General features: G+C 42.2%; 1 protein-coding gene and 1 long non-coding RNA gene across 2 annotated transcripts in view; both read left to right on the top strand.

Annotated features, from left to right (window-relative positions):
• LOC112227014 (chloride channel protein 2-like) overlaps window positions 1–12,604 on the top strand; it is a 132,765-nt gene that overhangs the window by 85,513 nt on the left and 34,648 nt on the right. Inside the window, exons 3-11 of the mRNA XM_024391787.2 lie at window positions 387–518; window positions 688–816; window positions 1,202–1,335; window positions 1,666–1,746; window positions 2,246–2,269; window positions 2,592–2,670; window positions 2,785–2,910; window positions 3,013–3,097; window positions 3,219–3,320. Of these exons, the coding sequence (XP_024247555.2) occupies window positions 387–518; window positions 688–816; window positions 1,202–1,335; window positions 1,666–1,746; window positions 2,246–2,269; window positions 2,592–2,670; window positions 2,785–2,910; window positions 3,013–3,097; window positions 3,219–3,320 (892 nt within the window). The remainder of the gene's footprint in view (window positions 1–386; window positions 519–687; window positions 817–1,201; window positions 1,336–1,665; window positions 1,747–2,245; window positions 2,270–2,591; window positions 2,671–2,784; window positions 2,911–3,012; window positions 3,098–3,218; window positions 3,321–12,604) is intronic.
• LOC112227015 lies at window positions 4,664–5,593 on the top strand. Its single transcript, XR_002949807.2, has 3 exons — window positions 4,664–4,734; window positions 4,845–4,915; window positions 5,109–5,593. It is a non-coding gene; the product is annotated as an uncharacterized LOC112227015 (long non-coding RNA).

Here is a 12,604-nt window from a genome sequence, read left to right on the forward strand (position 1 = left end):
AGGGACATCCAGTTACTCCTACTTCATCCACCTGAGAGCAACCATTCACCTTTCCTCCTTCTCTCCATACATCCCTTTTATCTCTCTATTGTCACTCGCTTCCTGGGTCTTTAGCGGCCTTATATATATATCTCTCTTTCCACCCATCTCTAAGTCCACTCATTCCTTTATGCATTCAGCTCAACAAGTTGTGATGCATTTCTATCCGTCTCTCCACCCCACTTGCTTTTCACACAGCGTTCCTTCTCCATTTCTCAACACTCCATATGTTTTTTTTTTAATCGCTCTCTGTATTGTTACAGTGCCTATTTCTCTCTTATTTTAAGCTGTTGTATTTTTAATCTTCCTCTCTCCTCTCTCTCCCACCCCCTCTCTCCTTTCTCCAGTGTGTACGTCTCGCTGTCAGAAGTTCCTGATCTCTCGTGTGGGCGAGGACTGGATCTTTCTCATCCTCCTGGGTCTGGTCATGGCCCTGGTCAGCTGGGTGATGGACTACGCTATAGCCTTCTGTCAACAAGGTGAGGGAGGGAGAGATATTCCTGGGTCTGTTGGGTAATGGACAACACCATAGGGAATGGAAGGAGGGAGAGAGAGAGGGTGAGATATTCCTAGTTCTCCTTGTGTAAAAAGTTTTGGAATGTGCCCTTTAATAGGTTTGATTTATCTGTGTGTGTCTCTGCGCTGTAGCTCAGAAGTGGATGTACGGGGGACTGAACAGTAACATGCTCCTGCAGTACCTGGCCTGGGTCACCTACCCAGTGGTGCTCATCACTTTCTCAGCAGGGTTCACACAGATACTGGCCCCGCAGGCTGTGGGTAAGATACTCAAGTGTGGAACGCACACACACTCATTCAATGTAATCTTACACCTACATTTATTCCTAATCATGCTCACTCACATATATTTAAATAGCTAATTTGCATACAGAATGAAACACTGTGCAATATTATTTAAAGGTCACAGATGTATGGCGTCGACTCAGTCCACATGGGTAGTTGACAGAAGTTATACAACTTCAGGACATCATTGACAATATCCTTGAAACCACTAGTAATGACTGCCTTGAATTCATAAATAATCTTGAAGTGGATCTCTGAATATACATTTTACCGCACTCTCCGTCCTCGCCCTCCTCCTATCCCACCTCCCTCGCCCTCCCCTCTTCCACCCCCCCCCCTCTCACCTCCTCCTTTTCCTCAGGTTCGGGTATCCCAGAGATGAAGACCATTCTTAGAGGTGTGGTACTTAAGGAGTATCTCACCTTTAAAACCTTTGTGGCCAAGGTTATCGGGCTGACCTGTGCTCTGGGCAGTGGCATGCCCCTGGGAAAGGAGGTGGGAAACCCCTAGTGGACTGTTACGGGAAAAAGTGAAATGTTTGAAATTCCTGGGCTCGAATTTATAAAGTGCTGATCTAGGAGCAGTTTTGCCATAAGATCATCATGAATACGGTTATATGGACAGGGGAGCTTTATTCTGGTTCAGCACTCTTACTCTGAGACACTTGATGAATACGGGCCCTGGTCTGAAATTGCTTTAGTTCTGCCTTCTTTTCCCCCCTTTTCTCCTCTATTACTAACTCTGCATTCCATGTTCTTTCTCTTCGTCATCCTTTGACCCCTACCCCTCCATCTCTCTTTCTCGTTTCTCCAATCTCTCACTCAGGGCCCGTTCGTTCATGTGGCCAGTCTGTGTGCAGCTCTCCTGAGTAAATTCATGGCTGCGTTGTTTGGTGGGATTTACATGGTGAGAGACAGTTCCCCCCACACACACACACACTCAATTTGGTTTTAGTATCTGTGTGATATCTGTCTGACCAGCCTGCCACCCTCCAGGACACACACTCACCCCCACTCACCTGAGCCCGACCCTGGGCTCCAGCACACAGTACGACTCCTGTCTATGGTTCTCAGTCTGCCAAGAGATTACTCTCTCTGCCATACACCACCCAAGACCTGGAGGAGGGGAGGGGGAGGCGGGGGAGGAGGAAAAGGGAGATGGAGGAAGAACATTTCAAGTCAGCAAGCATCAAATCAGACGGTCTACTTTAGAACAATTTCATAATGATCAGGGTTGAGGTTCATCCTGTTTGAACCCAATCATTATAGGAGATTGAATACATTTTCTGTCCAAAAAATAAAGCAATAAATATAATTTCTCCCAACAGATTTTGGTCTCTGCTTTTCTTCAATTTAACTCTCAGGTACTCACACAGATTTCTGTCTTTTCCCACTTACTGCTTAAGGAAGAGCCCTTTGAGGGAAACAAGGTACGAGTGCACGTGTGTCTAAGTATGTGCACATCTCAGGGTCCACTTGTTTCATGTTTGTTGGGACGTCATGTGAGCGCCTTTCCATTTCAAGTCAAGCATTTCTATTCTGTTCTATGTGAATGCCATCATGACACATACGACAAACGGTACATGACATCTCCCTTTACTTCATGTTATTCTGTTCATGTAAATTCCAACATTACTCTCTGTAATTCCATTATGTATTTCTATGTGTGTCTATGTGTGTACTATATGTGCTTGCACATATGTGTTTATGTATGTGTGGGTGTTTGTGAGTGTGCGTATGTTCCTATTACAGAATGAGTTGAGGAACACAGAGATGCTATCAGCAGCGTGTGCAGTAGGGGTGGGATGCTGCTTTGCTGCCCCTATTGGAGGTACGTAACCATGGGAAGTCCATGTACTTTACAATATACATTGGGGAGAAATGCAGTAAAATACAGTAAGTGATGAATGGTGTTACTGCAACAGTGATTGTGTGTGTGCTGCAGGTGTGCTCTTCAGCATTGAGGTAACGTCAACGTTCTTTGCGGTGAGGAACTATTGGAGGGGCTTTTTTGCTGCCACCTTCAGCGCCTTCATCTTCAGAGTACTGGCTGTGTGGAACCAGGACGAAGGTGAGGAGGTGTGTGTGTGTGTGTGTGAGTGTGTGCGGGGGGGGGGTCATTGAGCCAATAGTTAGTCAGAGCTGACTGGTGTATTCTCTCTGTCTCTCTCAGAGACCATCACGGCTCTTTTTAAGACACGTTTCCGTCTGGACTTCCCCTTTGACCTCCAGGAGTTGCCAGCCTTCGCCATCCTGGGGTACATGTGTGTTTACTGTATCCTGTGTGTTCTACACACCCTGCTCAAACTCCTCAGTATCGTCACTGTAAATGGCTATTAACCTAGAACTGTGTGTGACTCTGTCCCCTGTCCTCCTCAGGATTGCGTGTGGTTTTGGTGGGGCCCTATTTGTCTACCTGAACAGACTGATAGTAGAGTGTATGAGGAAACAGAAGACCATCAACAAGTTCCTGCTTAGGAAGTGAGTCTGTGAATATTATACTATTGAACTGTTATATATTGTACACACACAAACATATGGAGGACCAAATCTGCAGTGATTATTGATAAATGCACAAATAAATAGATGAATGAATAAATGGATGAATGAATGCACACAAATAGATAAATCATTATTTTAATAATTAATCCTCTCATTTGATTAATTTATATTATTTATTTATGTCTTCCTTCAATATGATAATGAGGTGTCAATCAAACGTATGTGGGTGGTATCTAACACACCATTGGTGAATCAATGCCAAAGCACCTTGCATGATTGCACTTGCCTGGGCTGCGTTCAGTATAACCGATTAGCCCCACCATCCCAACAAGTAATGTGCAGTGCATATCTATCTATTAATTAATATCTGTTAATATTATATGTCACCGTTTTTTGGGCTGAAGTTGGAGATAAAAATCGATTATATGCAGCTGTGCCGCACGCGCACCATAAAAACATTGCTCTTCCTTGATTTAGAAGCAGGTGAGCAGTTGTAGAACACTGAGCCGTTGACTGCGTTACTTTTGACAATAAGCCACCGGACTACAGTCATATCGTTTTGAACCTAGAAGAAGACCAAGAGACGGGAGTAGGAAGGACTTGACCGGGATTGCCCAGAAAACCATGTTACTGTAAACGAACGTTACTGAGTGAGTATCAAGCTCGCTAGCTTGGCTACATATAATTAAGTCGAGTTGGCTAGCTAGCTGCGTTTTAACAGCCAGACTCACACTTAGTTAGCTAATGAACTAAACTGCAATTATCATAAATCATTATTATCTAGCTAGCTACGGTACAGAAATATTTGTCAAATGTAAAGCAAGCAGTGCCATGGCATGTCAGAAGTAATGCATGTTGGTTAAATCACTTATTATAGAATGCATACTTAATAGGGATGTCATTTAGTTAGCTACATACCTAGGCTAATTCTTGACATAATACATATTTGAAGCAGTTTGGTTGCAATATTAGGTCTCAATCACTGGCATCTAAACGAGCAACTAAGCTAACTACAATCAAATGAGGAGCATGATGTCATGATGGAAATCAACTATGTGAAGGTAGCCACAGTACAGATTAGCCACAATAGTGGAATTGCTTTTTGCCTTAGCAATTCTTAGTGAGATGAGAAGTGGTGCTATAAAATAGTTTATCTAGCTATAAATTCACATGTAAACCATGTCATTTGTTGTAGCCCGATAACACAAAATTGCATGTATACTTTTAAATCAGCTCCTATTGTCATTTATGAATCCTAAATACAGGTACCATTTTAATTGTGTTAATCTCTGCAATTTGTCATCTGATCTCCTGGAGCCTGGTGGAGGCAGAACATTTTTCTACATCTAGGTTGAGGCTTGTTACCAGCAGGAACATGGAGCGCACTCTGTCAGTAAGTCATGATGTTGTTTTCCTTTACATTGCATAATGCTAGGCAGGAGGTGCTGGGCCAGTGGGAGGTCCAAGTTCTCATTCTAGCACACTACCTCTATCACTCTCCAGGTGCTACAGAGACAGAATTGTCCTGCGAGCCTTCTGACCAACTACCTTTCATCTCTCCAGAGAACAGAGAAGTAAGCTACACACATAAAAGTATACTATGTAAACCTCCTTCACTGTGGCGGTCTGCCTGTGTGACAGCATAGCATATTATACAGGGCCACTGGTTGGGTTGGATTTACTGTACACACAAACTCATTCTCTCACCTCCTTGTAATAGTCCCAGACTTTTATCAAAACTAACATATCCATCCCCATAATCTCCAGGTGAGTCTGCTGGGCAATGGAACTCTAGAGCAGTACATCCAAAAAACCTTCCTCCCAGCTATCTGCAGATAGTTCCCTGATGGATGCAACTATCAAGGCTTTCAAAGGCCACATTTTGGGGGTGACCAAATGCATAAAGTTTTGTATGAACTAATTTTCATTTTGTTAGATTACAAAATACCTTTTTCATGTCATGTTGGTCTTCACACTAACTTCTGTGGTAACTTTTAAACAAAGACAACACATAGGCTAATTGGTGTTTTGACATCAGATGTTGTTCAGAGCTGATATGAGTGGTCAAAAGACCAATTAGTGAAAAACAAAACATAATTGGGCAGCCTGTGTGAACGCAGCCTTAGTTTATGCTTCAAAAGGCCTAGAGTAAAAGAGTCATGTCTAGATTAATACATTTTTATTCATGTATATGAGATATCTATCCCTGACCAGATTGAAGAATGGGACAAGTAGACAAAGTGAATGTCTGTAGCATAATTTGAGTGGTTACATACAATACATGTTGACAGAATGGCTGCGAGACAGTGTTGCTGTACTCCCAGGTAAGACCCTTTCTTTCAGTACCACGGAAGGGCATAGTTTTACATTTAGGCTGCTTTGAAGAAGTGTCACCATCCAGGCCCATGTCACATCCTCTGATGGGGAGATTAAATGCATTATGTACCTTTCATCACCAAAGTCATGTTAGCGTTTACTGCACATGTTGCTGAACAATTCAACCCTTTTGTTAGTGTCATTGATATGGAAATTCACATTCCGTTAATAAGCATTGACTTATACCTCTAGGGCAGAGGTAGGCAACCCTTTTCCTGGAGTGCCGCAGGCGTTTAATGTTTCTGATTAAACTGACCTGGAAGACAATCACTGAACTGATAAATTAGCTCAGTTGGTCAGTGCGGAGTTCAGTACATAGAACGTTCAATTGAACGGCAGTGGTGCTGTACTGAATGACCAGTTTAAAAATGTGTAAGGCTTGGGTTGTTGGTTCAAAGTATACCGCTGCCCTTTAAATATGTTTCTTCAAGCCACACACCCACTGAACGGCGCAAACGTATGTCTAAGAACATACAAGAAAGTTTTGTTAAAATGTGTCATTCAGTACAAACCGTTCCACAATGTAGCAAATGATTAAGTGAACTATAGCCTAGATGGAACAAAATTCTTCATTACCTGGGCTCCCGAGTGGTGCAGATGTCTAAGGCACAGCATCTCTTTGTGCTTGAGGCGTCAGACCCTGGTTCTATCCCGGGCTGTATCACAACCGGCCGGGATCGGGAGTCCTATAGGGCGTCGCACAATTGGCCCAGCGTCGTTAGGGGAGGATTTGGCCAGGGTAGGCTGTCATTGTAAAATAAGAATTTGTTCTTAACTGACTTGCCTGGTTAAATAAAAAGGTTTGCCTGCTCTAGGGTCCTGTGGTGAAGCGACTGCTGTGCAAGGTATTGGGCAACAGCTTTCTTCCAGGGTCCATATTCACAAAACATCTCAGAGTGATCTAGGATAACCTCCTTGTCAATGTAATTGTAGTCAATGTGAAGACAATCCTAACATCAGTACTCCTACTCTACTCTGAGATTCTTTGTGAATTTGGTCCCTGGCCTGTCAACACTGCACCTGAAATGCAACAAAAATATGAATAATTAGCTCAGTAAATTAGCTAACTAGCCAATGAAACACTTGTAAATGTGCACAAGCCTAATAAAGCAGGTGTATATGAAAACAGCCTATTTGCTGTGAAATTAAGAGGCATTTATCTTGCTAACTTTGTCACCAATCGATAAACAGGCAGGGGAACAAAGTAGTTTAACAAAAACTGCGGAATAGTCTAACTAGCAATTATTTCAAATACAGCTACCAATATATCTAGTTAATTTATATTTTCTAGAAACCTAGCTACAGTCTGTTTAGCTAGCTGAGGTGAACTCTGATGGTGGGAGTAAACTAACGTTAGCTAGTTTTGCCCCTGCAGTTAAGGTAGCTGGCTAGTTACATTTTTAATCAAGTTTATTAATTGTATGAATAGCTAGCAAAGATATTTGTTCACACATGTCTCTTTTAGCAGCTAGTTGACCCAAATTGTCTGCATACCTCCACACGGGAAAGCAGATAATATGGAGATTCCGTCGTTTTCAACAGCGGCCAGCACTGCCAGAGCAACCCACTGTACAGTATTGCCAACTCCTCAGTAAGCAAAGTAGCTATTGGCTGTCCTAAAAGTCGCTAAATGACGCCATCACCTAATTTGCATAATTGGCCATGTGCATGTAATTGTGATGGACGCTGTAGGAGAGAGGAATAACGTGGAAGAGACAAAGTGAGTAAAAAAAAACGGCCTATATACATTTAGAACTACAAAGGGATTTTCTGTCGATTTGTGTTTTTTTTTTTGTCACAATTCCAACCCTCCTCCTTTATCCAGACTTGGGACCGGCAGAAGTGACCCAAAAGAGACACTCTGGCGGAGTTACTTATTTTTTTTATTTTAGTTAAGGTTATAAACCAAATTATGGTCCACAAGTCATGGTAAAACATGAACATTTTTAACCGTAACATGTTTTACATTTTTTTGTATATAATCTAAATGGACCAAAAGGAGACAATAAAAAAAAAAAAAAAACTGTCAATGGCAATGTGAGAAAATTATGGTAACTAGTCTGGCCATAATTCAGGTTAATTGTTTAAAAAATAAAAAAAAAAATCAGACCCCCCTCCACACACACACACAGCCTGTGCTGGCTCACAGAAAGAGTGGGTCATTGTCAATTTGGTCAAGGCTCTCTATGGCAGGCTCAGTAACTGAGGGAGCTGACTTAAATGAGTAAGCAGCTGATGAGCCAAAAAGCTGCAAAACATTATCAGGCAGCTGGTGCTCATAGCAAGCCTCATCAGACGGCTTAACTCCATCCTGTACATTCGATATGGACTGAAGGGTCTGCAAGGACATCCGATTTCTAAGTTAGTTTTTTTTACCACACTCTGGCTGAATACTCTCTTGACTTCAGCATTCGAGTGTGGCAAGGACAACACAGACACAGCAGCCATGACAAGTTCTTGAAACGGGTTGATATCAGCTGCATCCCTGAACTTCCAAATCTCACTCCAGAAGCACAGTGTGTTTTTTGTTGTTGTCCCATTCCGTTTACTAAGATGGATGGTCCACCATTGCTGGACAATCTTGTCTACCAAGGTGCTTGGCTATTTTTTTCTATTTCTCCAGGGCTCTTATTGTGCTTTAGAGTTTCCTCCACATTGAAAACTGACATGTACTGCAGTGCTTCGATGTTGTCTGGCAGTCACCCTCAACTCATTAGTGAGGGAGATGGTGAAGGCTACACACTGCTTTCTGACATTGTTTTCATCCTCAGGCGCAAGGTGGAGCTCAGCTGCCTTTGACTTAAAAAGGTAACTAAGGTATGGTTTGGGATTGATGTATCCATTATTGGCCGTTTTAGTACATCAACATTTGCCAGTGGATTCAGCACCCTGCTGCTCACAGACGTGATCAGGCTAACCAAGCTGTCAAGTAGCTTAAGAGGATCAACTTGCTCTCCCTCAAAAGCCTTGATGGCCAACTGTACCTCACCCAGCACTGACTTCAAAAAAGTCAGATACAATATGTTTTGAGGATCACTGTACATGGAGTATAAAACCTCAGCCATGTAGCAGTGTTCACTGGACTTGGTGACTGCGAAATGCAGCCTAAGCTCCTCCCACTGGCCTAAAACGCATGCAACCGCAGGTTCAATGGAGAGCCAATGTGTGGCACACACCTTGGTTATCTGTAAAGGTTTCTCCCAACAGTTGATGGTCTCATATATGGCCTTGTTGGCCAGTTATAAGTCTCATACCAAGTACTCCACACCACAGGGGATGGTGTCATTGGAAGCATGACTTACAGCAAGCTGCAGAGTGGCACACACGGCAAATAAGAACCAGATATTTGAGGCCATACTCCTTCAGCACTTTTTTGGTGTCACTAAAGTACCTTATCACAACCCCCAGGTACTTAGAAACCCTTAAATCCGTGGACTCATCGAGGAGGAGGCTGAAACGCTGGTCACCCACATCCGTGGACCCATCGAGGAGGAGGCTGAAACGCTGTTCACCCACATCTGCGACCAACTTTTTCAGAAAGTATGGTCCTAGAACACCATTAATCATCTCTGTGCACTTTGTCCTGTGCATTTTGAAGTGGGTAGCAGCAGTGGAGTCTGAGAAAGCAGCTCTACATGCTTCTCCAATGTGATCACATGCCAGCATGGAACAGAACAGTGTTCAGCAATAGCTAATGCCATGGTGGCCTCAGCCTTTTTTGCAGTCAAATTTTTTTAACCATAAATGTCAGCTTGTTTTGGGTGGAACTGTTATAAGGCTTTGCCTTTTGAGTATGTTTTTGAGTTGTCGTGTATTTTAACATCACCAAGTTTGGCGTAGAAATCAGCCTTTACGATACAGGCAGTATGCCTGTGTATCATCTCCAATAAACGGCTTCAACCAGCCTTTGAATTCAGGGTTTGATTCCCACTCCTTTCTGTATTTTTGAGTGTACAGTGTAGACTGAGCTAGCCAGCTAGATGTTTAGCTTATGTCACAGAGAGGCGCACACAGTGGACAAGGTGAGTAACTGACTGAGGCTGTGTGAGCCAAATGCAGTGATTTATTTTTGTATAAGATCAAAGTATGAGTTTGCTTATATAAGTAATATTTATTTTACTGGTAAATGTGTGCTTAGTATTGTTTTCTTTGGTAACTGTGATATAAATGGGATAAATCGCTTAAACAAATGCAACGCAATAAACGTTTCTGTTCTGGTTGCGTTTGTTTAAGCTGTTTATCCCGCTTATATCAGTTATCAAAGAGAACAATACTAAGCACACATTTACCAGTAAAATAAATATTTGTATAAGCAAACTCACTTTCGTCTTTTGATTGCTAGAGATGCAACCCAGTAGGTCCTTGGATATTTATGGATGCGACCCAATCGTTCGTTCTTTATGTTCTGTTTGCCATGCTCACTGCCAACGTTTTTATCCCTTGCTAGCTAGTCAGCAAGCTACTGCTAACAATCACAACCTCTGCAGCCAGAATAACAGCAAAGCAGCTGTTTTCTTTTGACATTCATTTGCAAACAGTGCCTAGCAAAATTATTCATCCCCCTTGGCGTTTTTCCTATTTTGTTGCATTACAACCTGTAATTGAAATGTATTTTTATTTGGATTTCTTGTAATGGACATACACAAAAGAGTCAATTGGTGAAGTAAAATGGAAAGACAATTGAAAAGTGGTGTGTGCATATCTATTCACCCCCTTTGCTACGAAGCCCCTAAATAAGATCTGGTGCAACCAATTACCTTCAGAAGTCATATAGTTAGTTAGATTGCACACAGGTGGACTTTTAAGTGTCACATGATCTGTCACATGATATCAGTATATGTTCTGAAAGGCCCCAGAGTCTGCAACACCCCTAAACAAAGGGCACCACCAAGCAAGTGGCACCGTGAAGACCAAGGAGCTCTCAAAACAGGCCAGGGACGAAGTTGTGGAAAAGTACAGGTCAGGTGAGACAAAAAAAATAAATGTTTGCCATCAAGAACAACACTATGTCTGGCACTAACCCAACACCTCATCACTCGAGAGCACCATCCCCACAGTGAAGCATGGTGGTGGCAGCATCATGCTGTGGGGATTTTATTCATCGGCAGGGACTGAGAAACAGGTCAGAATTGAAGGAATGATGGATGGCGCCAAATATAGGGAAATACTTAAGGGAAAACTGTTTGTCTTCCAGAGGTTTGAGACTGGGACGGAGATTCACCTTCCAGCAGGACAATGACCCAAAGCACACTGCTAAAGCAACACTCGAGTGGTTTAAGCAAACATATTTAAATGTCTTGGAATGGCCTAGTCAAAGCCCAGACCTCAATCCAATTGGGAATCTGTGGTATGACTTAAAGATTGCTGTACGCCAGCGGAACCCATCCAACTTGAAGGATCTGGAGCAGTTTTGCCTTGATGAATGGGCAAAAATCCTAGTGGCTGGATGTGCCAAGCTTATAGAGACATTGCTGCAAAAGGTGGCTCTACAAAGTATTGACTTTGGGGTTCTGCATGCTAAAGTTTTGTTTTTTTGTCTTTGTTTTCTTCATAATAAAAAAAATCTAATGATACAAACCTCAATGTATTTTAATTCCAGGTTGTAAGGCAAGAAAATAGGAACAATGCCAAGGGGGGTGAATACTTTTGCAAGCCACTGTATATCCATAACAATGAGCTGATAATGCCTGATTTTTTTTTTTTTTTTTTTTTTTTTTTGTCTGGCATAGCTAGAAAAGTCTGCATTCTCGTCAGGACACTCAACACTGTTCATTATGAGGAGATCGCATTGCATATCAAACACTAGGCTAAATAGTTTGTTGCTAGCAAACTTGCCAATATGACAACCAAATTCAAAAATACCAGTTGCTGAAAACCGTTGCTCCCAAACTAGAAGCGTGGGAGGATTTGACAGTATAGCGCCACTTGCGTCAAGACTGCAACATAGGGACCAGAGAAATGTATGTTTGTCACTCACCACGTTCGGTTGTCAGATGCTCAAAAAAAAAATAATTGTCCTCCTTGGAGCTGCTTTTACAATGAATCCCATTTCAGTTTGTCGTTGTTGGTTTAACTTTCTGTAACTTTGTAGCAAGTAAGGTCTGCATGTGTAGGTGCAAATTGCATCATGATTGCAAGGTGTCCCAATATCTTTTCCAACTCTCCCGTTATCTGGTTTTAATGTCTATTCTAGAATGCCCTTCTAGCCAATCAGAAACGAGTATTCAACAATGCTGTGTTATAATTAAGCAATAGGCAAAAGGCCCAAGGAAGTGTGGTATATGGTCAATTGAATATGCATGACACATTGCAGAGTGCCTGGACACAGACCGTAACTGCCTTATTGCTATTATAAACTGGTTACCAATGTAATTGTCATACCCTTGGTATACATTCTGAAATACAACAGCTTTCAGCCAATCAGCATTCAGGGCTTGAACCACCCAGTTTATCATGTTATATGAATTCAACAAAAAACAACAATTGGTTAATTTGACAAAAAATGACAAGTTAAAATCGTACTGTGGATGTTTTAGACTTCATCATTGCATACTTATATTTCACTGTGCAATATGTGGACACCCCTTCAAATGAGTAGATTTGGCTATTTCAGCCACACCTGTTGCTGACCGGTGTATAAAAAGCAAGCACACAGCCATGCAATCTCTAAAGACAAACATTGTCAGTAGAATGGCCTTACTGAAGGGCTCAGTGACTTTCAATGTGGCACTGTCATAGGTGGCCACCTTTCCAACAAGTCAGTTCATCAAATTTGTGCCCTGCTAGAACTTCTCCGGTCAACTGTAACTGCTGTTATTGTGAAGTAGAAACATCTAGGAGCAACAATGGCTCAGCCGTTAAGTGGTAGGCCACACAACCTCACAGAA

The sequence above is a fragment of the Oncorhynchus tshawytscha genome, linkage group LG28 (assembly GCF_018296145.1).
Source record: "Oncorhynchus tshawytscha isolate Ot180627B linkage group LG28, Otsh_v2.0, whole genome shotgun sequence".
Lineage (NCBI taxonomy): Eukaryota > Metazoa > Chordata > Actinopteri > Salmoniformes > Salmonidae > Oncorhynchus > Oncorhynchus tshawytscha.